Raw genomic sequence first — 24,479 nt, forward strand, 5'->3', positions numbered from 1 at the left:
ATAATCTATTGTATTAGGTTTTGGTTTTGACTGTGTTATGTAGAAGCCTGAATCTGTGATCAGCTGTTGTGCTCAACCTGTTTTGGAATAAAATTTCTTTTGCTCCAAAAAAAAAATATTTCTAATACCTTGGCCTTCATTAAACAATTTATTATATATATATATATATATATATATATATATATATATATATATATATATATATATATATATATAAAATTTACCACAGATAAAATTCTTGAGAAGAGAAAAAAATGCATGAATTGAAAAATTAATTTAAAATTTAGTCAAAAGAAAAAAAATTATTTAAGGAAATTTTCTTAATATTTTGAGAATAAATATTTCTACTTATAATAAAATATAAAAACATTCAATATTCACATATTACATAAAATAAAATATAAAAACAGTTAATATTTCTATTAAATATAATTTTAATACATTATTAGTATAAAAATATTTATATGTCAATAAATAAAAATTATTGATACATGTAAGTTCTATGAATAATAATAATAATAATAATAATAATAATAATAATAATAATAATAATATAATTATTTTTACCTCAACTGGTGGGTTAATAGATATGAACTTTTGTTAAGAAATGTAGTATTTGCGATAGTGAATTATATAATTTATCATGTCTAACATTTTTGAGAAAACAAAAATATATATTTGTATAAGTTATAAAATTAATTTTAATTTTTAGTCAAAAGAAAAATAAATTTATTCAATGAAATTTCTTAATATTTTGATATTAAATATTTCTAATATTTTGACCCTCATTATCCTAATTATATATAGAAAATTTACTATAAGTAATATTTTGAGAAAAAATTATATTTGTATTAGTTACAAAACTAAATTAAATTTTAGTCAAAGAAAAATAAATTTTCTTCATATTTTGAAATTAAGTATTTCCAATTCTTAATCCAAAAAAAAAAGTATTTCCAATTATAATAAAATACAAAAACAGTCAACATTCAAATATTACATATAGTAATATTTTATAACAAGTTTAATTTTAATACATTATTAGTATAGAAATATTTATATATCAATAAATTAAAATTATGATACATGTAATTTTTATGAATAATAATAATGATTAAAATATAATTATTTTAATTATTTTAACATTTAGGCTTAAAAATATAAATTTTATATTCTAATAACTCTTTGATCCTCTTGAAACAATTTATTATTATATTTATATATAAATTTTTTATCTCAAATGGCATTTTTGAAGAAAATATTTGTACGAGTTGCAAAATTAAATTAAATTATAGTCAAATAAAAATAATTTTTATCAAATGAATTTTCTTAATATATTAATATTAAATATTTCTATTATTTTGACCCTCATTAAACAATTTATTATCATATTTATATACAGAAAATTCACCATAAATAAAATTTTCAAGAAAAAATAAATATTTCTATGAGCTACAAAATTAAAATAAATTTCAGTCAAAAGAAAATTAAAATAATTAAATAAATTTTCTTAATATTTTGATATTAAATGTTTCTAGAGTTTTGACCAGGAAACAATTTTCCATAAATAACAATTTTAAGAAAAAAAATAATATTTGTATGACTTACAAAACTTAATTAAATTTAGTCAAAGAAAAGTAAATTTACTAAATAAAATTTCTTAATATTTGGGATTAAATATTTCTACTTATAATAAAAATATAAAAACAGTCAATATTCAAACATTACATAGTAATATTTTTCCATAAATCTTATTTTAATACATTATTAGCATAAACAAATTAATAAATATAATTTTTATGAATTATGAATTTATATAATGACTAAAATGTAGATTAATTATAATTATTTTAACCATTAGGTTAACTTGACTTGGTCTATAAATTAGATTAGAGAATGCTTAGAGTAACCATAACAAGTTACATGTATTTCAGAGAAAAAAGAACCATCGTTGTGCGTGTTAACTCTTACTCCAAACTTGTACTAGAGAGAGAAACTAGAGAGAGAAACAAAAGGGGGGGTGTTGTTAGCAATTGGAACAGAAAACGAAAATGGTGAGAAGAGGCAGTGAACCAGACCTAGGGTTTCACATCCTCGACATTCCCCATCACATCCTCTTCGATATCATGCTCAAACTACCCGCTGTAACCCTAATTCGATGCTCCTCCGTTTGTTCTCGATTCAAATCCATCGTCTCCGATACTTCCTTTCAACAATCCTATTTCTCAAAAGCCCCAATTTCGTTCGTCGTTCTCTCCGATCACAATTCTCTCACGTGTATCGATTCGTCTTCTACTCAAATTCAATCCGTTCCCAATTCGTGTCATGGATCGTCTTGTATGGCCATGCAATTGCAACCGTCTTATTCATCCGATTCAAAGCGGAGCAAAAACACCACCACCACAACCGCCACTGCCACCGGTACCAGAACCCCAATTCATCTTGCTAATCAACGATCGGTGAACAGAAGAACCAGGTTTGTTACGTTTCATATCAATCGGCGTATGAATTTGATCAATTCTAGCAACGGTCTTTTGTGTTTACGCGCTTCTAATTATCACTCTCGCTCTCTTTATTATGTATGTAATCCTTTGTTGGGTGAGGTTCTTCCTGTTCCTCCTGCCCTAAGTGCTGCAGATGAAAATCTCCGTTTTTCGGCTTTTGGGTTTGATCCTAAAAAGAAGAATTTCAAAATTATTCAGCTTGTTTTGAAATCGGATCAAATGGTGGCTGAAATGTACCAATCTGATTCAAGGGTTAGTACTTGGACTGTGATTCCAAATGCTCCCTCTGCAAAACCTAAGTCTAAAAATTGTTCCTTTGATCCCTCATTCAATGGTGCAATTCATTGGGTCACTGAGGATACCGGTTCTGAATTGATATGTTCATTTGATCTCAACAGTAACACATTCGGTTCCGTCCCACCGCCGTCGCACTTCGACGAGGACTATGTGAGTAAGATCTCAGGAATCAGTGTTGGTGTGTTAAAAGGTTGTTTGTGTCTGTGCTACGTAATCGAGGGTGCGAAATTCGAGACATGGTTGATGGAGGATTACGGTGTGAAAGAGTCATGGAGAAAGGCGTTCAGTATTGATATAAAGTCTTACTGTGGATTGAGTCCTCAGGACAAGCACAGACCAATTGGATTCAACAATTGTGGAGACATGTGGCTCAGGGCTGATTCTGATTCACATTCACATTCCCAATGTCTGGTCTCATTTTGCCCTGAAACTGGTGTATTCAGACACATTGATATTGGGGGCGTTGCATCCAATGTTCAAGCCACTCCTCAGGTTTTGAGCTATGTTTCGATCAAGGAAATGGTGGATATTCGTCATAGACAACTCCAGCTGCAGTCATTGAAGCCAGGGAAAAACTATCATCCTCTTGGATTCAATATGCTTCTAATGGGAAACTTTAGATAGATAGATTTGTTACAGATGTATTATTACAGTATGGATTTGCTTTTACAAATTTGTTGTAGTGTTATTATAATAAATAGGATTTCTCTCCCCTAGGATCTCTGTTTTTTTTTTTCTGTTACAGTATGGCTTTGGTTTTACAAAATTGTTGTAGTTATAATACTATAGGAATTCTCTCTTGGATACAAGGATCTCTGTCTTTTTTTTTCTCCTGTTAATTGTGTTTATACCTCTATGAAATTCTTGTTTTTTAGTCACAATATACGGTTACTTCTGACATAAGTACAACATATGGAACAATCTGTGCTGCAGTATATGCCAATCACATCGCTCCTTAACAAATCACTCGGTCATATAGAAACTCCGGTTCTGATTGTCCAGCACCTCCTAATTCCGGTTCTGATTGTCCAGCACCTCGTACGGATTTAGCTGCACAGAAGTGATGCATGTATATATTTTAATTTTTTTAGTATGATATATTGCATTAATCTTTTATTGATGGATATTTATTTTATTTTAAAAATATTGAATCAGTAGGAATTTTACTGTATTCAACCTGTCAAGATATTATTAATCGTTTGATCTTAATCTTATTTAATGGACATAATCTTATTTAATGGACAGTGTAAACTTATAAAAATATATACTGAAGTACATGATAAAAATATTCCTAAAATTATTAGCTCATCCGATTTTAATTGAATCAAATGGTCACATACATTTTTTTTAGGGAGGTAATCAAGGTCTATGATTTAATATTACTTATTTATTCGTTTGTTGTTTTGTAATATATAAATAGAATTCAATTGAAATACACATATAGTGTAAATAAATTTTATACTCTCAGTGAATCTTGATTTATTAAAATTATTTAAATTTATTAAAGTAATCTATTCATATTTGAATAGTTAAGAAGCATTGTGTAAAATTTTTTACACTACATACTAATTAATATAATAATTAATGTAAGATAGCTATATCAACTCAATAACTTTTTGTGTTTTAATATTATTTATTTCGTCTTTTGTTATTTTGTAATATAATATCAAATATATATATATTTTGGTACAGATGATTAAAGAAAAAGAGGAAAAAAAACAATTATTTTAAAAATAAAGGTTTATTTTAGTAAAAGATAGTAGTAGAATAGTTATGATTTTAACTTAAGACTTCATGTTCGCTGCACCATTACCAATCTGTATCTTTTTAGATAGTCCGCACAAATATTCCCTACTATTACCAATCTATATTTTCTTAGATAACACAAACATTATCTTCTTTGAGAGTATGATATATTTGAAATCGATATTTCTTAAAGAGTCTTCTAGAATAAGATAGTCAACCACACTATTAATAAAAAAATTATAATTTATAATTTAAATATTTAAAACCTAGTTAAAATTAAAATTAAAATACATTAAAACCAATCAAAATTAAAAAAAAATGTAAAAGAGGAATTAATCCTTGAAAACCAATCAAAATTAAAAAACCATGTAAAAGGAATTAATCCTTGAAAATCAATCAAAATTAAAAATACATCTTAAGGAAATTAATCTAAACACCCGCAAACTCCCAAAATATTGCTACAAACAAGTTTTTACCAAATAAAAAACCATTAGAACAAGTGATGCTAGTTAAAAATTGAAATCTTGCTAGTTCTCCCAAACATTGAAATGAAATTATTATCTTACAATAGTTAAAATGTTGGGATATATGGACTTGTTACAAAAGAAATGTACAGAATATACTCTGCATAAGCCTGCCTTTTGAATCAGAGAAGAAACATCATAACTAAGGCATCAGCAAAACCAAATAACTTGATTCCCTTATCATTCTAAAACAAGAAGATTTCAATTCTCAAACCAGCCAAGGGCTCTTTCCCTCCCCCTCACACCCCCTTTCTGCAGCTTTAGCCTTGTAAGTTATGTCATAGCCATCATTGGGTTGTACCAATTGATCAGAATCTCATAACAGCCAATTATTTTTTTGACTTGTACAAAATACATGGCAAGAATGATTTTGCAGCACAACAAGCTGTCCACCAGAGATATGATGACAGACTGGGCATCTCACTATGAATTTTTACATATTGGCGCTGAATTTGGAAGGTGGTTATTAAGAATTAAAACAAGTTATTGGAGCCCAAAAAATTAGAACAAGTAAAGTGATGCTGGGAGATATCCTGTTTTTCTTATTTCTCCCAAGCATTCAACCATTGAAATGAAACATCTGGTGGTGGATAACCACACAAACAACCAAAAACCAGACCTCTAGTCTACTGACTGTTAAACCACTTTCAATATACATGGACATTATAAATCTTACACTATGTCTGCTTATGGAATGATTGATAACATTTCAATGAACCAATTGCCAACATGTGTCAGTGACTGTTATGATATCAGAACTCATAGAGAAGAAACACAACAACTAAATCACCAGCTAAAACAAATAAATTGGCAAATTGGCGGCCTTATTATCCTCAAAACAGTAAAATTCATTCCCAAATCAACCAAGTGTCATCTCCCTCCCCCTTCTGCAGCTCTAAAATCCAATCAAACACAACGCATAAAAAATTTAAGAGCACGTCTGAATTGGAATCAAAATATGAAATTGTAGTAAAGATTCACTCACTGAAAGAAATCAGTGAAGCATAAATGTGAGCATACATACATTCATTCATTATACAGAGTTTAAATTTCTCCTAAGCATATTACAAGGAAGGGAAAGCCCTGCAAAGTAAAAGCTTATTCAACCAACGCTTTAAATAAACAAACAAAAAAACAAGGAAAATGATGAATCGACGATTCTCCTCAATGCTCCCCAGCCTTCACCTGCAACAGCCATAGTCAATTAGTAATCCAGAACCATTTTCAATTCAACGAGTTACGAAACGAAAACATGTTGATGTATTGAACCATAATTAAAATGTATTTATATGACAATATGAGATTTGTGAAGGAAGAATATCAAATCGAATCGTCAATTGATGAAATCGAAAAAACCCTAACCGTACATGGTGAGAAGAGGAAGAAGCATTAGTCTTGTTGTAGACTTGCTCAGCGACGAGATAAACACCAAAAGCGACGAGAGCGATGCCGAGGCCAGGAGTAGCGTGACGGAATTGATTCCCAAGCATCGGATGCTTCCTCCATTCATCTCTCCTCCTGAAGAACTCTGCCGTATTCTTTCCTGCACCCATTCTTCTCCGAGATCGATCGATAGTTCCTTCTCTCTCCTCTTCTTTTTCTTTTCTAAACTAACTTAATGGGCCCGGACCGGCCCATAACGTTCGCCCAAGCCCAATAATAAGCTACTCCATTTTATTTCTTACTCTGTCAGTAGCGACCAAATAAAATATACGGAATATGGAGAAGAAATATACAGGTGTAATTAGCATCCAAAATTTTATTATCTCTTGTTTTTTTTGTTTTTTTGAAATGGAGTTGATTAAGTTTGAACGTTGTTCTTCTCTTTCGAGATTGGCGTTTCCAACAATAATCAATAAACCATTTACTGCAACTATAGCTACTGCTACAGGTAGTTGAATCTTTCTCAATTCTCTTGAAAATAGCTTTTTTTTTTTACTTGTACCTCAATGTTGTTATCTGTATTCAGGTCCTAAATTCTGCTTAAACAAAAATCGATTATCTGTTGCAAAATCAAACTCGAGGCTAATTCTCTGCTCTGCACTTCCCGTCCAAGTAAGTCCTTCAATTTCATTTCATTTTGATTTGATTCATTTTGATCTTGTTAGTTAGCGTTAGTGTCGTGTCTGTCTGGTATCTGTGTCTCTGGTATCTGAATTATATAGCTTCCAATTATTGAAATGAATAAACTAAGAGGTTGAGGTGTTTTGTTTTCTTAGGAGAAGGAGAAAGATGCTGAGTCTGATGTTGTTGTCAAAGACAGAAGCGTTTCAGTTGTCTTGCTTGCAGGAGGGAAGGGCAAGAGGATGGGAGTATGATTTTTATCTTTTGTTATTAGTATTTTGATTTTTCTTCAAAATCTATTACATGAATCAGTTTCTTTTGTGTTTATTATTTGTTTGTATAATTGTAGGCTACTATGCCAAAGCAGTATCTTCCTCTTCTGGGTCAACCCATTGCACTCTATAGGTATTACTCATGTTTTCATCTCATTTTCATAATAACACCTATGTTTCTATGTTTCCTGCAAAATGAAATCGTGATAGTAATAACTACGACCGTTGATTTTCAATGTACATAATCTACTATCTTTTTATGCGGAAGGGGGCGTCATTGAATTTAACAGCAAAAGAAAGAACATGATTCTGAGAGATATAATATAATGTAGTATCATGTATTCATTTTATTTGGCTCATATCTTCACTCACTTTATGTGCTTTGCAATGAGTTTAATTTCTTTTATTATAACTTAATTAGAGAATCTGTCAATCCGCTGCAGTTTCTTGACTTTTTCTCGCATGCCTGAAGTCAAAGAAATTGTTGTTGTTTGTGATCCTTCCTACAGGGACATTTTCGAAGGTTTCTTCTTTCTTCACCTTTGGTTTCTTCCTTAAACGATGCCTTTGGCTCTTGCTATTAATATTATTTTTTTTATCCCTCAGATGTGAAAGGAAATTCCCAAGCAGAACTCAAATTCGCACTGCCAGGAAAAGAAAGACAGGATTCTGTTTACAATGGCTTTCAGGTATGTGCTGTTTATTTTTATTTAATTCTGTGATTAAGTTATCTGTTCATGCATTTTCTTTAGCTCAATTTTATATTAGTTTAGGCCAGTGCTTCTTTTCTTACCTCTTCCTTCCAAACAATGATGATTAGCTGTATGTGAAAAACCTGCACCTTGCCAAACAATTTTCTCAGAAACTTTGGATAACTCAAGTAAATATAGATATACCTAGGCCAGACTATCAGAAGCGCTGAATCACATTGCTAAGTGTCAGTCAGTGATGTGATGTAAATAAAATTCTAATCACTTATTTATCCTTTTTACACTCTCCTTATATATTCATAGTTACCTTTCTTTACAGGTTATTGATTCTAACTCTGAGCTTGTTTGCGTCCATGATTCTGCAAGACCTTTGGTGCTACAAGGAGATGTGAAAAAGGTTTGGATTTAATAAGTTTCTCTCGCATATGTTACTAAGTTCACCGCTTAATTTTTCTGAATGTTATGCATACATCGAGAAAATCAAACATGTTATATTAACTTATTGAGAGTGTTATGGAAGAATTCCCACCTACAAGCAGTGATATTTCAGGAAAATACCAACTTGACATTTATGTTATTGTTATTGTCGATGATTTATATGGAACAAGAGCTAAAGAACACTATGTGCTTTAGTATTTGAACTTTAATCACTCAGAAATCCATAAATCATGCTGAGTCTCTTTTTTATCTCTGGAATTAAATGACGACCATTGCCAACGGCTGAGTCTTTATATAAGGGGTCGTGTTGTTTAGTTTGACATGATGACATGTTTTGTGCCAGTACATTTATAATAGACTTAGACTCAAATGCACTTTTGACATATTTTGGTCAGATCTCTTTTGTTATAAAAAATGAATCCAAACATATATTCAGTTAACCTGCCTACTTAGATTACTTATCTATATTATGTTTTTAAGGTCCTTAAAGATGGATTGTTGAATGGAGCTGCTGTTCTCGGTGTTCCTTCGAAGGCCACAATCAAAGAGGTATTCCTAGTTGTTTGCATGTACTATTCTTACTATTATTATAGGTGGCTGGTGAATTTTATTTATCTAATAATTTTTAAGACAATTGACAAACAAAAGAGGTGAGAACTACTTGGCCATCTTCAAGAAATAGGTGATGAATACAGTGAAGATAAAGTCTTTCAAAAACTTCCTTTAATGACCCTAAAATCTCAGTCTCCTTGCCCATGAGTATGATGTGCACTCCCCCTCTAAAAATGCAGAAAAGTGATATTTATAACTCTAAATGACATTTATCATTTTTCTGGGTGGATACTGTCTAAGCACCCATTTTTGAGAACCTAAGCTTACACCACGCAGATAAGAAGATTCTGATATGTGGTCGGAGTGCCTATATACCTGTTATGGGAGCCTAAGTGCTTAGGCATTGAAAATTTAGTGCCTAGGCACTAAATTGGGAGAGGCAGGTTCATCTTTTTTCCAGAGAAATTCTTGCATGGAAACACACCTAAATCCATATTCATAGAAGCATCTAATAAGAAGATAGAAAATTTTAAATTTATTTAAATTTTAATTTCTTTTTTAATTGGATTTATGGGGTGGTTGTGATTATGAAGGAGAGAAAAAAATTTGTACTTATTGTTTAATTAATTAAAATTTTATGATTGGTTGTGTGTAAAAGTACTTCTTATGTTTGTGTCTACCTAAGAATTTATCTGTTAGCCCTCCAAAATTCTAGCTTTGATCCTTAAAGCTTATTCCTTTCAAATTTACCTGCCAAAACCATAAGAGACTTCGGAACCATATCAAGGTGCACTTAAATGACAAAACAGAACAACTAGTAAAGCTCCAAAATACTAATGAACACGGATTTCTTCTAAACTAATTTAAACCTGTTTTTTCTTTGCAAATCAATACACAAGCTATCATGTATAGGGAAATTAGTTATTTTGTTGACTTTAAAACCAAGTACTTTTGCACCGCTAACATTCTTCTAAAACCATTTTGATACTTTTTTAAGTTCAAAATTTGTTTAGAGATTAAATTATGTTGTTCAATTTACAGTTAGCTTTACAAATGTGGACATGATTTAATCTGTTTTATTTTTGTTTGTTCATACTTGATTAAGTATCAATAACTATGAATATAGTTGTGCATGCAAGAATGTCTTTTAATCAATAATGAAATTATTATTTTGAGCTTGGGCGGATATATGCATGTAATTTCGTCGCATTCCCTTGGTGGACTTGAAAATGATGATGTTTGTAAACTTATCTTTCTGCAGGCAAATGCTGATTCATTTGTGGTCAGAACACTGGACAGAAAAACTCTATGGGAGATGCAGACCCCACAGGTCTAACTGCAAAAGTTGACAATTTATATCTCAATTATTTTTGGAAACCTAGTCAACTACTTACAATGCTTACTAACTTTTGCAGGTTATCAAACCCGAGTTGCTGAGGAAAGGCTTTGAGCTTGTAAATAGGTAGTTTCTTAGTTGTATGCTTAATTTAATTGCGAAGTATCCTATTCTTCAGTTATTTATGAACCTTCAAAATTGAAAAATATGTGGTAACAAGTTTAGACAATTTGGTTTCATTATTCGTAACAATATTGAGACGATATGTTGCCTATCGGAAACTAACTGGTATTTTATGTACAACCTTCCTTCCTCACAGAGAAGGTCTTGAAGTTACTGATGATGTGTCCATTGTTGAGCACCTTAAACAGCCTGTTTATATCACTGAAGGATCTTATACCAACATCAAGGTAGTCAACTATATTCTCTCTTGGATATTTGATGGCTAGCCATTTATTCTTATACTATACAAAGCTTTGTAGCCTTTGTTTGGTAACCCAGTGGATTACCACTGCCGCACTTCTAAGGCTCTTTTCACCGTGATTTTGAGAAGCTGGTTAGTGTTGCTTATGGTTCAACATGGGTTTTGGCCGTGAATTAGTTATGCAAATTCCCCCATGTTGCCTTAAAATTTTGCATTTCTGGGCTTCTGACATAACTTATCTTGTGCTGGACTATGTTAACTCTTTGCAATGTTTTTGCAGGTGACTACGCCTGATGATTTATTACTGGCAGAGAGAATATTGAATATAAATTCTGGGGAAAGTTCTTAATGAAGTTTTGCCAATTCCACCATTGAAGAGAGAAGTCATTGTTAAAACATTTTTTCTGCAATAGATTATCATTTGTTTCTGAGTTAGTTATTGAGATTTGTGTAATAACACATGGCCCTTTGCTTAAAACAAGGTAAATGTTTCCGCATGGTAGGAGAAACCTGCTTTCATTACCACACACACAAGAACCCCATGCAATGGGATCATATTCCTAAAGTTACTGTAGATCATGTTTGACAAACGTAATAAAGGTCTCGATTTTCAATTGTTTAGAAGAAACTGTAATGTGAACTTGATATACTAGTCATGTATCTCCATTTTCTGACTGACTATATAATAAAATTTAAGATGCACTTAATCTTTTTAAATGATAGTTTTAGTTAACTATGATTGATTGGTAACTTGGATGTTAGTATTTTATATATAAATGAAATAACTAAATTTTTTCACTCAAATAACATCTTACCCCTAAACTCTCAAAGTACCCTACTTTTTGGGTAAGGTTTCATTGCCATAACTTTGAGTCTTTCTCTCACCTATGCATCAATCTCTCTCCTCCAATTCCTCTGATTTCCCTCCAATTTTCATATTTTCTATCATCAAAAACAACTAAAGTCACCAAAGTCATGGGTCTTCAAAGTCTCTGAAGCCTCATCCCAACCCTCATCCCTACTTTTTTCATATATACTAAACTGACTCAGCTCCCTTTAATTGCTTTAAGCAAAGGTTTACTTTTCCACCGTGTTAACAAACTCTTGGTGAAAAATTTAGGGGTGTTAGAGGCACTCTTGGTGAAAAATCTAATTTATTTTAAAATTTTAAAAATATATTTTTGGACGTACCCCTGTCCACGCTCTTAAATCATTTTTAAGTGAGTCACACTTTCATTTTACTTCAAATTAGTTCGGTAATGTATTTTCATATAATCAAAAAGCTTTGGATAGGGTTTTAATCAAATACGCGTCAAATATTTCCCCTTCCTCATTTCAAGCAAAACACACTAAAACTCTTCTCACTTTCAAAAAAAAAAATTGTCAATCCAAGTTTTATTTCTACTCCATCCAATCCAAGTAGTTTGTCAATTTTTACTCTCAACATTAATTGCACATTTGATAAGTATTTCAATCCAATTTTTTTCACATTTGATTTTCTATACATGCATTCAGAAATAGGAACTTTAGGTTATGTAATATACATCAATATATATAGTTCTAGTTATTGTTAGGTATATAATTGTGCAATATGTTTTGTCTCTTTTTGGTTTCACTGCACTTCTGTCATTTTCATTTTTTCTAAGTTGCGGGTAACTAGAGAAATGCACTTTCGTATTATTTTAGATTTTGATTTTCCAAGAATACGGAAGTGCACTTCTGTATTTTGTTTGGTTTGATTTTAAATGTCACCCACTTTCGGTTTGATTTTTTCTGTTTTGTCTGCCTTGTCTAGTTTAATTATAGATAACATAGCTGACAACCAAGATCGACTGAGGTTTGGTGGAGTGTCCTAGCATGCATCTATTTGCATAGAAAGAGTCTGATCCTTGTGACTATTGGTCGGTGGCGGTGCCATCTCATTTGATGCGGAAGCGCCGACTTCTGAAGTTCAGGTGTCTCCGGCTTCGTCTTCTCAAAAACAGATGTCACCTGCTGCTGAGATGTCCATCACACTGAATGATGTGTCATGCTTGCTACATCTTCGGATCAGGGAAAAATTATCATACCACTCTAGAATGACTAGACTTGATGCACTGGAGATGATGGTTAACTATTTGGGAGTTGGCCTTGAGGATGCTCTAAAGGAGATAGAAGACACGTGAGGGTGGCATGCTAGATTTGCATTCATTGAAAAGTTATATGTACACCTTCTGACTACGTCAATGGAGGCCGACGGTGATGATGCACAAATTGTGCATCATAAAGCATGTGCATTGAGGCCATTCCTCATGTACCTAGTTCACACGTCCATATTTGTGGACAAGGGTGTCTATCACGTCAATGTGGTTTACCCTAGATACTTCATTGATTTGAAGCAGATTCAAGAGTACAACTGGGGGCGCTTGTTTAATTTACATATACTCCAAGTTAGCTGAAGGCTGTCTTTGAAAGACCAAACGAATGACAGCTAGTTGCATGTTGTTTACGTAGATATGGTTGCATTATTCATTTTTATTGTACCATTTTAATAATATTTATGCTACACCATTATTAATAATTCATCAATATCATTTTTCAGGCATGGATCTTCCAACACTTTCTACGTATCTCTGGCTGGTCATTTATTGATAACTACATCGAGGATATGCCACATGCTTGTGCATTCGTCTCGTTCAGATAGAATCAGTCGATCAAGCTCTTCATAGTGTATCTTAAGCGAACAACAGTCAATGATATACGCTTTCAGATGTACGACAATCACTATCAATTACATCCTTTGGATGACATGACCTTCTTCTCTTGATGGTCAGCTTGTGGATCATGCCTGATGTATCCACGTCAGCCAGAGTGAGTCACGTGCCAATTCGGGTTTGTGCAGGTTGTTCCAAGATAACCCTTAGTGTCTTTTTTGTTTACTATGGTCCGCAAAGATATATATGTCGTGTATGATGATTCTTTAATCATTTGGTATCGGTTGAAACACAAGCTGCAGTAGCTCCTAGCGAATGGAGTAGTGCATTTGACTACATCCAGTGGTGTTTCAGGATGTCGCATACTTACATGACACAAGATGCTCAAGGAGATCCACCTAGGCTAGCTCTTCAGAAGATATTAAGGGAGGAGCAGGCTGGACAATCAATTCCATTAATGGGTTACCTGCATGTCATTGTATTATGGATCTTGTGCAAGCGGGTATAGGGAGAGGAGTCTTTTCGGAAGGCACTTCTGGGAGTTCCATTGTAGATGTCTTTCTATCTGAGGCATGAACAACATTGCAGTATAAGAGGCGACGAAGGAACAAGGAGGTTTGATATATCCAGTTGGATAGTATTTGTATTATGGATTATTGATAGTATTATCGTTTGTAATTTGTTATTTTAACAGTGTTATGGTTCTTGATTGATTCTAATATATGTTATTTTCATCTTGTTACATCATTGTATAGTTTAATTGATAAAAATTATTAAGATAGTATAGTTATAATACATGGTCTATACATTAGTGTATTTCTAAAAAATAATGTCAAAATTTACTACCTAAATATTGGATGGATGGAATATAGCAAAATGAGGATGTGCCTCAGTTACGAAGGGATGAAGTGCATAAGGGGTTATTTCGGAGATGTATCTCCGGACTAAATTATGGCAAAATGAGGGTGTTTTTAAATTACGTCTTGAATTGGTGTATATGGGTGTGTCTGAAGATGTACTTTATCTTTTATAGGTATACCCATTCTTATTGAACTCAGTGGGGATCCTAATAAGGAGATTTAATGGACAAGGATTCAGGATGTGGATATTTGGTATATAGTGTATTTTAGGATAAGATATGAAATTATCTAATTTTATAATGAACCCTCTATTAATATATGTCATATGGTTATGTTCCCTTGTATATGATTACGGGAAATGATGGATAATGCATCTTTCGACAATGTAGAGGTGGTTGTCATTGGCTACACTTAATTTCTAAGAAGTCTTAACATGAAGTTGGCCATAGATATAATTGATTAAGTAGTATAAATATGGAAAGTTTTCACATTATGATGTTAATAATCGATTATAAGGAATTACAAAAGAGATAATCAATTATTCTCAAGTGATAATCGATTATCTAGTATAATTTCACTCATAAGGGGTTATTTGAGTTAGTAACCAATTAGTTATTTGCTTAAAACATTTTTTAGTGATTTTACCAAAAAGGGAGGGTCCTAAAAAATATTTATGAATTTGTGAAAGTTACCTTAGTTAATTATGAATTAATCTAACACTTTTACAATACTCGGGTCACTCTAATACAACACTAAGCGCACAGTCGACCAGACGAGTTTTCACACTTCCTCTCTTTCACCATTGTGAATCTTCAAGTTCCTTGTTACATTATCTTTGAAACATTTAGTGGATACCTCTTATTTTTCTTTTAGGGAGCGTAAGAGCTGGTGGTTTTCATTCATCTTAAGTTGGATATGAGCCCTCTAGACATATTCAAAGTGGTTTGTGATTGTCATTTGGTGGAAGAAAATAAGGGTACTTCCTCTAATAATCCATTTTCTTACCCTGATAAAGACGCCCAAGTTAGGCCTGAGGGATACAAGGAGGTCAAGGAAGTTAATTCGTCGGTGAATCCGCAAAAGGATGCTTATGAGAAAATACAGGCCCCTAAGGAAGACCAGTGGGTTAGAAGTATTTATGTTTCTTTTTGGTCCTCTTTGACTTTATTTTTCAATCATGCCCTTGATGGCAAAATATACCCTTGAAGGCGTCATTTCCATTTTCATCCATAGGGATTTGATCAAATGCCTTTGTTTATCATTATTTTATTTTTGTGTGACATGTCTTAAAATATTCTTCAAACATGTTTAAGCGTTGTTCTAATCTTGAGGAATAAGAATTTGTTCATAAGGATGAAAATGTTTCCCCAGGGGTGGCAAGGATTCATGCATAAGGATCCAACATGCTTAATCGCCTTGATGAGTGGCAAAGATTCCTACATGACGATCCAACATGTGCGGTCACTTCGAAGGGTGACTATGATTCATTCATGAGGATCCAACATATATGGTCTCCTCGAAGTTTCGTTTCGATAAAATACATTTCTCTCGTCGGTTTCCTGCAAAATGAAGCAATAATATTCCCAATAATAACGTGAGGGGCTTCATTAAAGCACCTCGCGCCTCATTGTCAATATATGGGAAAACACTGCTCCCCAAAAAACAAAATTTGTCATAAATTCAACCATATAAGAGACAAATATTGTAACTCTCCTAATATACTAAAATAGTAAATGAAGCTAAGCTAAACATGGTTGAACGCCTAAATAATAAGCTTTTAACAAAAATCTTCTCCTGCTGCCTTAGTGCTTTCTTATATTTGAGAGGTCAGACCCTCTTGAGAGTTACTTCTCGTGGCTTGACTCCCAACTTTACGCCAACCACATTTACTCCTGTGTCTTTCATTTTTTTTCAACTTCAGACTCTCTATGTAACACTTCCAGTAGATCTCTTTATCTCCCCACATAACCCCAACCCGTCCATCAGGGAGAGAGTACTCCGCCCCGTTTAGGCCCTCCCCACAAAAGTCCGGAAAAAACGAAGCAGAGTGGGATTTGTTTAAGGTGTGGGTCTAAAACCTTGCCCCGCCTTGTAAAAAATGAGTGCGGAGTGAGGCATACCCACAGGCATTGCACTTTTTAAGCCTAAAAATTGCACAATTCATGTTAATGCCTGCTAATGCAAAAGCCCGCAAAAGTACGGGGCGAAGCGGGAATATTAGAGGGTGCGAACCTAAAACCTTGTCTTGCCCGCATAAAAGTATGGGAAAAATGGGCATGTCTGACGGGCCGATATCATTTTGCCACCCCTAGCAAGGTGTACTAATTCTTCTATAATTGGTATATCTATCAGGATTACTGGAGGTACGCTTTTTGACATCTTTGGCCTTCTTTTCAACATTGCTTTCCTCACCCTTTATATAGCTTTATGCACGTGTCACCACCTCATCCAAAGAAGACACGTGCATTAAGGCAAGGGATTCATTAAAATGTCTTGCCTTGAGCCCATTTTGAAATTCTCCCACAAACATTTCCTAGTTGGGTGAAAGGTCTTAATTGTCTCCTTATTGAAGTGGGTGAGGTACTCCTTTATAGACTTAGAGGGGCCTTGGTGAATGTTGAAAAGGCTGGTGGTGGCCATCTTTATCTGCCTACTTTCTGCAAACTGGTGGACTAGTTTCTCAACCAAGTCTTGATAGTTAGTGATAAATAATCGACGAAGGCCCGTGTACCACCTTAGGGTCGTCCCTCTAAAGGTGCTAGAGAGGAACCTGCATTTTTAAAAATCAAGAGCTCCAAATGAATTTCATATGTATGTTGATGGAGGAGAAATGGTCATACGGGTCGTTGAACCCATCAAACTTAACCCACAATGATGACTTGAAGGTGAAAAGCTCGTGTGTAGGGTATTTTATGTTCTCCCTCGGGTCCCCTTCTAACCTTATGGTTGAGGAATTTATATAAGTCCATAGGCATGGACCTCAGGCTCCTAGGAAGTGGTAATCGCTTATAGAGGTAGTGGAGTGGGCAAACAACTCTCCTATTATTTAGGAGGACTTATATTCTCCTTTGACTCCTTCTTCGGACTGTTGAGAACTGGGACATATCACTTCCTACGTTCTCACTAATCGAGCGATTAATTCCGAAAATGGTAGAAACAACTACTAAATAAGTGTATGTTTCACTAAATAGGAGATTACGAGGAAGTCATGGGCGATATGTTACATCACCCTCCTTTAGTGAACCTTCTATGTTGCCTTTTGTAGGTCTTTTACAAATATACCAATACACTTAGCGATATGTTTGTTTATCACAACTATACAGAGGCATGTTTAAAGTCATGTACAAAGATGTAGATACATTTACTCGACTCGACGTGTCGTCTTTCTCCAACTATGGAATGATCACAATTGCAATCTATAGTACTAGAAAATTCAAATTCATATGTCAATCTATTTTCTACCAAGTAAATTGCAAACTAGTTACACTTTATTAAATTTCTCAACATATTTTCTATTTACTACTCCTTCATTGAAACATCAAACCCACAAACAACACAATCATATCACGTCAAACATCAAGTTAGATTTTGAAAGCAAATATGAAGGAGAGTTATTCTCAACCACCACAAACCAAAAGGTACCTTGTAAAGGTCAACGGCAAAGAGTATCTCGTCGATGTTGAATCAGGTGTCACCTACAAGGACCCAAACAAAGACAGATTCATTTTTTTTTTGTAATAAAGTATTTTAATTTCTTTGTAATATTTTTTTATTTTTTTATTTAATATTTTTTATTTTCTACTCAAAATTTATAAGTTATTTTAGTTTAATAACTTGATACAAATTATTAAATAATTAAAAAATTATAAATGGAAAAGCTTAATAAGACATTGGAAAAAATATTGAATTTTGAGGTTTAAGAGGGGACGTAGGTTAAAAATTCAAATAATTACTATAGCTGAACAAGCGATGTTGAATAAAAAGACAAGAAGTGAAATTCAAAGCATTGGATATGGTGAGTGATAGTGGTGGACGCATCGACAATGACAAAATGTCTAACTCAATTTCCAGAGAAATTGATTGGTTGGTATATTTTGGCGGGATGTTTTTGTATGAATCATAATATTATTATATTGGTGCACCGCATTCTTCTATGAACTTGCTAGTAGATTATGAGTCAATTCAATTACTATACTGTTAGCTGTAAAGCACAAAAGTTATGAGATGATTGAAAAAACTACATTGATGGACACTTGTCACATTTCGACCAATATAACAGCTCTCAACCTTCATTCAATTTACTAGTAAAAGTAGCATAAACTTTACCTACTATGGTCAAAGTACACCTTTATATATGCACGCTCGTTCACACTCACTACTACCAAGTACCAAACCAGCTTTTCCTGAAACTCAAACTATAATCACTTTTTCCCACGTTACTCTCAACTCATTTCCCTCTTCTTTTTCTACTATTATAGTATTACTATGCTTGCTTGAAAAGAATGCCATTTGAATTTCAACAACTTTATGTGTTAAGTGTTGTGAGGTTTTCTCATTTCTAACAGTTTATATTTGGAAAAAGTAAATGATACTTCTCTTAACAAGACACAACTTAGAAGGATAAAAATTATTAAAGCAATTATGATTATAATTATGAAGAAAGTATAAAAAAAGTTACTACACTGTTTCTCTTTATTAATTTAATAAACAAAGGATGGAGCAAAGGAGGAACATAATCAGAAGCTGTTGAACAACAAAACCTTTCACATTTTTACACTCACATCCTTGAAGAATCGCCCCGATCGAATAAAGAAAGTAAAGGTAGGGAAATTTTCTACTAAGGAAAAAGAATGTATAATAATGCCCCCTTATCTTTTCCGCTCGTTTTTCTTCCGCTTACCATAGTCACCTAACACTGAAGAACGCCCGACTTTACGCGATCCTCCAACTGGGGTGCCCTTTATCTACTTCCAACAGAATTAAACAAGTTTGATCAGACATCTGATTCGTTATTTATATAAGTAGATGAATTTTCAGAAAATGTAAGCTCAGATTGTAGTTACCTTCCCTGTCCTTTTATTGTTGGACTTTCTATTCCAACATAAAAATCCACAACCTCTACCTCCTGAACCCGATTCATAACCCCTGCAGAAAAAAACAATTAAGAATGGCAGTAAGCAACAAATATAAACTGAATTTTGACAAAAACAACCAAAAAATCCAAAAGATATCTCACTCATTACACACATTAGTATTTTTTTTCCCAATATTTTTCATTTAAATTCTACATTCTATTGTTATTTCCAAATGATTAGTTAAAGCATTGGAATTGTTTTTTAACTCTTCAAAGACAAAATTATTCCACTATCCTACAAGAAATTATTAGTTTGTGCATCCAAGAAACACACTCTAAACATGACAGCTACTTTGTCCACCAATCATGCAATGACTTCACCAAGCAATTTGATACAGTTTCTAATCATATTGTACAAGAGAAATAGATTGCACAATTGATGGAAGACTTACGGGTTATCTTTTACAGACATTGTTGCTAAACTGCTGTTATGCAATATACTTGGGGACATCGGATGACTGTCGGACCTTTTACCTATCTGATCCTTCGGTAGGACCCTTCCATTTTTAAGGCCCAAAATTTTAAGATCACTATTTGTGCCATCTTCTCTATGCTGTTGAGAGGAAAATCTTAATGAATCCATGGACTCCATTGAGCTTACACAATAAGCACCATCCTGAGGCAGGACTTGATTCTTCTCAGGTCTCAAGCGACTCAATGATCCAGGGGAACCTTTTTCTACAGCCTGCAACCAGGCAGTTTCCAACCTCTGCTCACGGATGATGGATTCAATTCTCTGCACTGGATTATCCCGTCTTCTTTCCTTCACGCCATTTCCTTCGGTCAAAATATCTGATGAACCTAGGGCAGATTGATGCAAACTTGAATATGACACGGTTCCATTCATATGGCCTCGCCTTTGTTCGTCCTCACTTGCCAGTAATGACGCAGCTTGCTTTAGACCTGGCGGCAAATTAACCTGATTTTCACCTTCACCATCTGGCAAGAGGATAATTCTGACCTCCACAATGCGTCTAAGAACAATCTCCAGGGAGTTTGTAATGCTGCTTAAAAACCTTTCAACCCTGAGTTTAATATCTTCATCCCCAAATGCAACATATGCTACAAGAACACCTGCTAGAAGAACTACACATTAGGAGGAGGGAACAATACATGACAAAACAAAAGCCGGACTTTAATAATAAGGTGTAAAAGAATTAAATCAGGGGAAAGAACAGGGAGAGATGTTATACTACAAAGGAACGAGAAAGAAGGTCTTCAAAAATGAAAATATTAGATGAAAGAGCTGTTAGAATATGTATAAACTGTATTAGAGGGAATAATGATGAATAAATAATAGATCCAAGATTACTCTTGCGTATATAATATTTCACAAAATATCTAGTAACCAGTAAAGAGTCATTAGCTTGTTTTAATGATAGAACTAGGCATAACTGAACTGAAAAAGAGACGTATGCAGAAACATTTATGAATATCAAGCAATCAATGGATAATTTTCATGATTAAAAACAACGCGTAAGTGAATCACTGACAGCTTCAGAATTTGAAAATCATAGCAATAAAAAGCATCTTGTATCAGGTTTGTTAAATGTAAGGAGCTTAGTACAAAGCAAGAACATCTTTTTTGTGCATACTATCAGCTTACCTTGAACTTCAGATATGGACACAAGCTTTCCATAATCTTGTAGCAGCTGTCTTAATGTCTTAGAGTGGCACCTCTCAATACAACATGCCCATATGTCACATAACTTTTCTGAATCTATGCATCTAAACATTGTATTCCCAACTATAAGATCGTCTGACGAGACCACTGTGGAGCCATCATTTATAACCGGGCTATTTGATGGCTTTGATTTCAAGCCATTTTGAAGGCCGGAACTGCCATTTACTGCTTTTTGGTGGGAAGCAGTGGGAGTTGATTTTTGAGACATATATTGGAGGCCTGACTTGTGCTTGAAAGAAGTAACGTCCCTTGAAGCACTTGACGGTTCATCTTCCGTTGTCTTGTAGCTCTGCCTCCTGCTGCTGCTAGACTGAGTAACATCCGAAGAAGGTACGGAACCAAGTTGTAAAAGAGTTGCTGTAAACCAAGTTGAGCGTTCACTAGAAGTCCTCAACTGTTTCTCAGCCTCTGAGAGAAGCTTCAAAGCATTTTTTAGTCTCTCCAACTCCACTTCATTCACTGAGCATGAAATCCAATTGCATATTTCAATAATCATCGGATTGTATGATTTTCATTGTATGACAATGAAAAAGGATAAAAAGCACCCAAAACATATAGGAGAAAATGACCAAAGCAGATATAACATTCTCTAAACATGTCGTGTATTGATAATATGTACCAAAGATTAAGGTCCACAAAAAAGAAGACTAACCACGATATCAATGCAAAAATATGATGAACAAAAATAAAGATCTTATGAAATGGAAACAGAGATTGCACTCACAACTCCGACCACCGAAGAATGAACCGTCGGGTTTGGTGTCAACGACCGCGTATGATCCAGCAATGATGTCCATAATAAGGCCAGCTAGTTGAGACATCAAAACCATTGGATCAACTCCGGAGTCCATCAATTCTCTGGATCTTTTCACCGTCTCTGCAGTGTCTGCTGACATTGCTAATTCCAAAAGTTCCAATAATTTTTCATCTGAAACAACTCCCACCTGTTGCAGGGGATACAAAAGAGCATTATTTGTAAATGATATACACATATAACCAAAAGAAAAACTTATGTGGAAGAAAAAAGCATTGTCAGAACCGTTACATTTCAAAGAAAAATAGTCACAGCAAACTCACAAGTTCGTTGACAAGAGAAGTAGTGATTCTTTTTCCCAGCAAACTAAGCTGTTCTAACATTGTCTCTGCATCACGAAGTGAACCGTCTGCATTCATGGCAATAAGATCCAAGGCATCTGTGTCGACTTCTAGGTTCTCCTGAGTAGATATTTTCCTTAACCTTGTCACAATATCCCCATCTTTAATTTTATTGAAAAGATACTTCTGACATCGAGACTGTATTGTTCTTGGCACATTGTCAATATCTGATGTTATAAGTATGAACACAACATGCTGAGGCGGTTCTTCGAGAAACTTGAGAAATCCAAGCCATGTCTTGGAGGTTAACAAGTGACATTCATCAATAACAAAAACCGTATATCGTGAGGAGGCCGCCGAAGAAGACCCAACCGACAATCTTTTCAGCAGATACCTAGCTCTATCAATTCCTTTCTTATTAGACGCATCGACCTCCACCAGATCACTGCTCTTACCAGAAATAAAATCAGCACATTCCCTGCAGTAACCACAAGGCTTACCTTCATCAGAAGCCGCACAATTCAAGGCAGTGGCAAAAATCCTAGCAGTAGATGTTTTGCCAGTCCCACGCGGACCCTGAAAAAGATAGACAGGAGCAATTCTGCCTCTTGAAACAGCATTGATGAGTGAGTGAACCACAATATTCTGCCCAATGAGTTCACCAAAGAACAAAGGTTTATACTTATGGCTGAAACTTCTACCACTTTCCGAGGAGCCTTCTTCATCACCTCCATTGAGAGGAACAATCTCCAGACCCTCTTGACTCCTACAACTTGATGACCACCTTCTTCCATCAAGTCTACTCAATCCCTCAAGATCAAGCTCCCCAAAGTTACTAGAAAGTTCATCATCTGTCCTACTCCTACCAATACCAATTGACGACGAACATTGTCTCACATCACCACTGCTAGTACTATTAAGCAAAGGAATAACACCTCCTCCTCCTCCTCCTCCTCCACGACCATTCTTCAAATACATTCTCCTCTTCTGCGTCAGCGAAGTTGAAGAAGACGATCTTCGGTGTCTCGAATACATAGACTGACTTCCACACAACATACTACTACCCTTCCTCCTCAAAGTATCCGAAAACGAAGGAGAACAACAACTCCCACATCCCCCTCTATGCTTCGGCGTCCTCTTCGACCAATAACAAGGAATCCCACACCCCCGACTCCCCGGCAGATCCAAACCCTCATCAATTTCATCATCCCCATCATTCATAGAAGTCGTATACGATCCAACAGTACTAGGATAACGACGAAGATACCTATTAAAAGAGCTAGTCGACAATGCAGGGGTACTATAGGAATAAGAATCATCCTCTTTCAAACTAGTCCTTCTAACAAACTTATTCTTACTCTTAAGCTTAAGAAGAAGCGAAGAAGCACCAGAAAAGGAGTTACAATAATCATCAGAATCATCATTATTAACCAACGGCGACAAAGCATAACGATTTTTCTTACTCTTTTTCTTCTTATTAACATGAAGAGGAACCGCTCTTCTAGCATTCGGATTTCGGAGAAACGAACTGCGGGTCCCACCGTCACTCTTTGAATCATCACAACCGTTGCGTGCATCGCTCAAACTTCCAAGTAAAGAGGAAGAACCATCTCCATCTTCATCTTCTTCATCTTCATCTTCTTCAATGCGTTGTTGTTCTTGTTCTTCGTCTTTGACAGATTTAGAGTTATTCCAGTTATACAAGAAAACACTCTTGTTACCATTACCAGAAGCATGAGATGAATTGAGATTCTTCCTCAATGGAGTCGTAGCAGAAACAGCAGCAACAGGAACAGATCTCGAAGTAGATTTCCATGAAGAAGTGGTACCTGGATCCCTCAAAACACGAGCAGCTTTTCGAATTTGAGTAAGCTCCTTCTTCAAATGAAGATTACTTGGATCATTCATCTTCTTCTTCTCTCTGCTACATTCACGATAACAGGGACGAGTTCACCTACAAACGGCCATAGCAGATCTGAACTTCACACAACGGAGAAAGAAGACACTGGCATTTGTTGCTGTTGGAAATTTTTATATTTCGAAATTGTTTTTATTTATTCATTGTTTTGATTCTTTCTCCTTTTTTACGCTCTCGATTATCATATGCATTTAACTATTAAAGGATTCATAATTAAATATATGCTAGTAT

The 24,479-nt window shown here is 34.3% G+C and overlaps 4 protein-coding genes across 4 annotated transcripts; 2 read left to right on the forward strand and 2 right to left on the reverse strand.

Moving 5' to 3' along the window:
- The first annotated feature begins 2,048 nt into the window (after nucleotides 1–2,048).
- Nucleotides 2,049–3,422, forward strand: LOC131645225 (F-box/kelch-repeat protein At3g06240-like). The gene has a single exon (XM_058915900.1). It carries the CDS (start codon nucleotides 2,049–2,051, stop codon nucleotides 3,420–3,422), a length of 1,374 nt encoding a protein of 457 aa, XP_058771883.1.
- A 2,587-nt stretch (nucleotides 3,423–6,009) lies between these two features.
- LOC131626093 (NADH dehydrogenase [ubiquinone] 1 beta subcomplex subunit 3-B-like) lies at nucleotides 6,010–6,657 on the reverse strand. Its single transcript, XM_058896919.1, has 2 exons — nucleotides 6,436–6,657; nucleotides 6,010–6,253 (listed from the first exon to the last, which is right to left on the reverse strand). Exons 1-2 carry the CDS (start codon nucleotides 6,619–6,621, stop codon nucleotides 6,233–6,235), a joined length of 207 nt encoding a protein of 68 aa, XP_058752902.1. The 5' UTR covers nucleotides 6,622–6,657; the 3' UTR covers nucleotides 6,010–6,232.
- A 134-nt stretch (nucleotides 6,658–6,791) lies between these two features.
- Nucleotides 6,792–11,581, forward strand: LOC131626084 (2-C-methyl-D-erythritol 4-phosphate cytidylyltransferase, chloroplastic). The gene is made up of 12 exons (XM_058896909.1): nucleotides 6,792–6,959; nucleotides 7,038–7,123; nucleotides 7,288–7,380; nucleotides 7,482–7,537; nucleotides 7,848–7,927; nucleotides 8,011–8,093; nucleotides 8,434–8,511; nucleotides 9,033–9,101; nucleotides 10,366–10,434; nucleotides 10,520–10,566; nucleotides 10,760–10,850; nucleotides 11,145–11,581. Exons 1-12 carry the CDS (start codon nucleotides 6,860–6,862, stop codon nucleotides 11,211–11,213), a joined length of 921 nt encoding a protein of 306 aa, XP_058752892.1. The 5' UTR covers nucleotides 6,792–6,859; the 3' UTR covers nucleotides 11,214–11,581.
- Nucleotides 11,582–19,043: 7,462 nt separating this feature from the next.
- On the reverse strand, nucleotides 19,044–24,479 carry LOC131626102 (protein STICHEL-like). Its single transcript, XM_058896926.1, has 6 exons — nucleotides 22,313–24,479; nucleotides 21,960–22,179; nucleotides 21,158–21,694; nucleotides 19,944–20,625; nucleotides 19,481–19,562; nucleotides 19,044–19,381 (listed from the first exon to the last, which is right to left on the reverse strand). Exons 1-6 carry the CDS (start codon nucleotides 24,236–24,238, stop codon nucleotides 19,286–19,288), a joined length of 3,543 nt encoding a protein of 1,180 aa, XP_058752909.1. The 5' UTR covers nucleotides 24,239–24,479; the 3' UTR covers nucleotides 19,044–19,285.

This window comes from Vicia villosa, linkage group LG1 (genome assembly GCF_029867415.1).
Source record: "Vicia villosa cultivar HV-30 ecotype Madison, WI linkage group LG1, Vvil1.0, whole genome shotgun sequence".
Classification (NCBI taxonomy): Eukaryota; Viridiplantae; Streptophyta; class Magnoliopsida; order Fabales; family Fabaceae; genus Vicia; species Vicia villosa.

What these genes read in the sequence shown, in the direction of transcription:
- LOC131626102 (XM_058896926.1), bottom strand. Translation starts at nt 24,238, where the DNA reads ATGAATGATCCAAGTAATCTTCATTTGAAGAAGGAGCTTACTCAAATT. An exon ending in CTTCTCTTGTCAACGAACTT is followed by an intron (nt 22,180 to 22,312) that starts GTGAGTTTGCTG and finishes CCCCTGCAACAG; the next exon opens with GTGGGAGTTGTTTCAGATGA. An exon ending in ATTCTTCGGTGGTCGGAGTT is followed by an intron (nt 21,695 to 21,959) that starts GTGAGTGCAATC and finishes TTTCATGCTCAG; the next exon opens with TGAATGAAGTGGAGTTGGAG.
- LOC131645225 (XM_058915900.1), top strand. Translation starts at nt 2,049, where the DNA reads ATGGTGAGAAGAGGCAGTGAACCAGACCTAGGGTTTCACATCCTCGAC.
- LOC131626084 (XM_058896909.1), top strand. Translation starts at nt 6,860, where the DNA reads ATGGAGTTGATTAAGTTTGAACGTTGTTCTTCTCTTTCGAGATTGGCG. An exon ending in AACTATAGCTACTGCTACAG is followed by an intron (nt 6,960 to 7,037) that starts GTAGTTGAATCT and finishes ATCTGTATTCAG; the next exon opens with GTCCTAAATTCTGCTTAAAC. An exon ending in CTGTTTACAATGGCTTTCAG is followed by an intron (nt 8,094 to 8,433) that starts GTATGTGCTGTT and finishes CTTTCTTTACAG; the next exon opens with GTTATTGATTCTAACTCTGA.
- LOC131626093 (XM_058896919.1), bottom strand. Translation starts at nt 6,621, where the DNA reads ATGGGTGCAGGAAAGAATACGGCAGAGTTCTTCAGGAGGAGAGATGAA. An exon ending in CTTCTTCCTCTTCTCACCAT is followed by an intron (nt 6,254 to 6,435) that starts GTACGGTTAGGG and finishes TGGCTGTTGCAG; the next exon opens with GTGAAGGCTGGGGAGCATTG.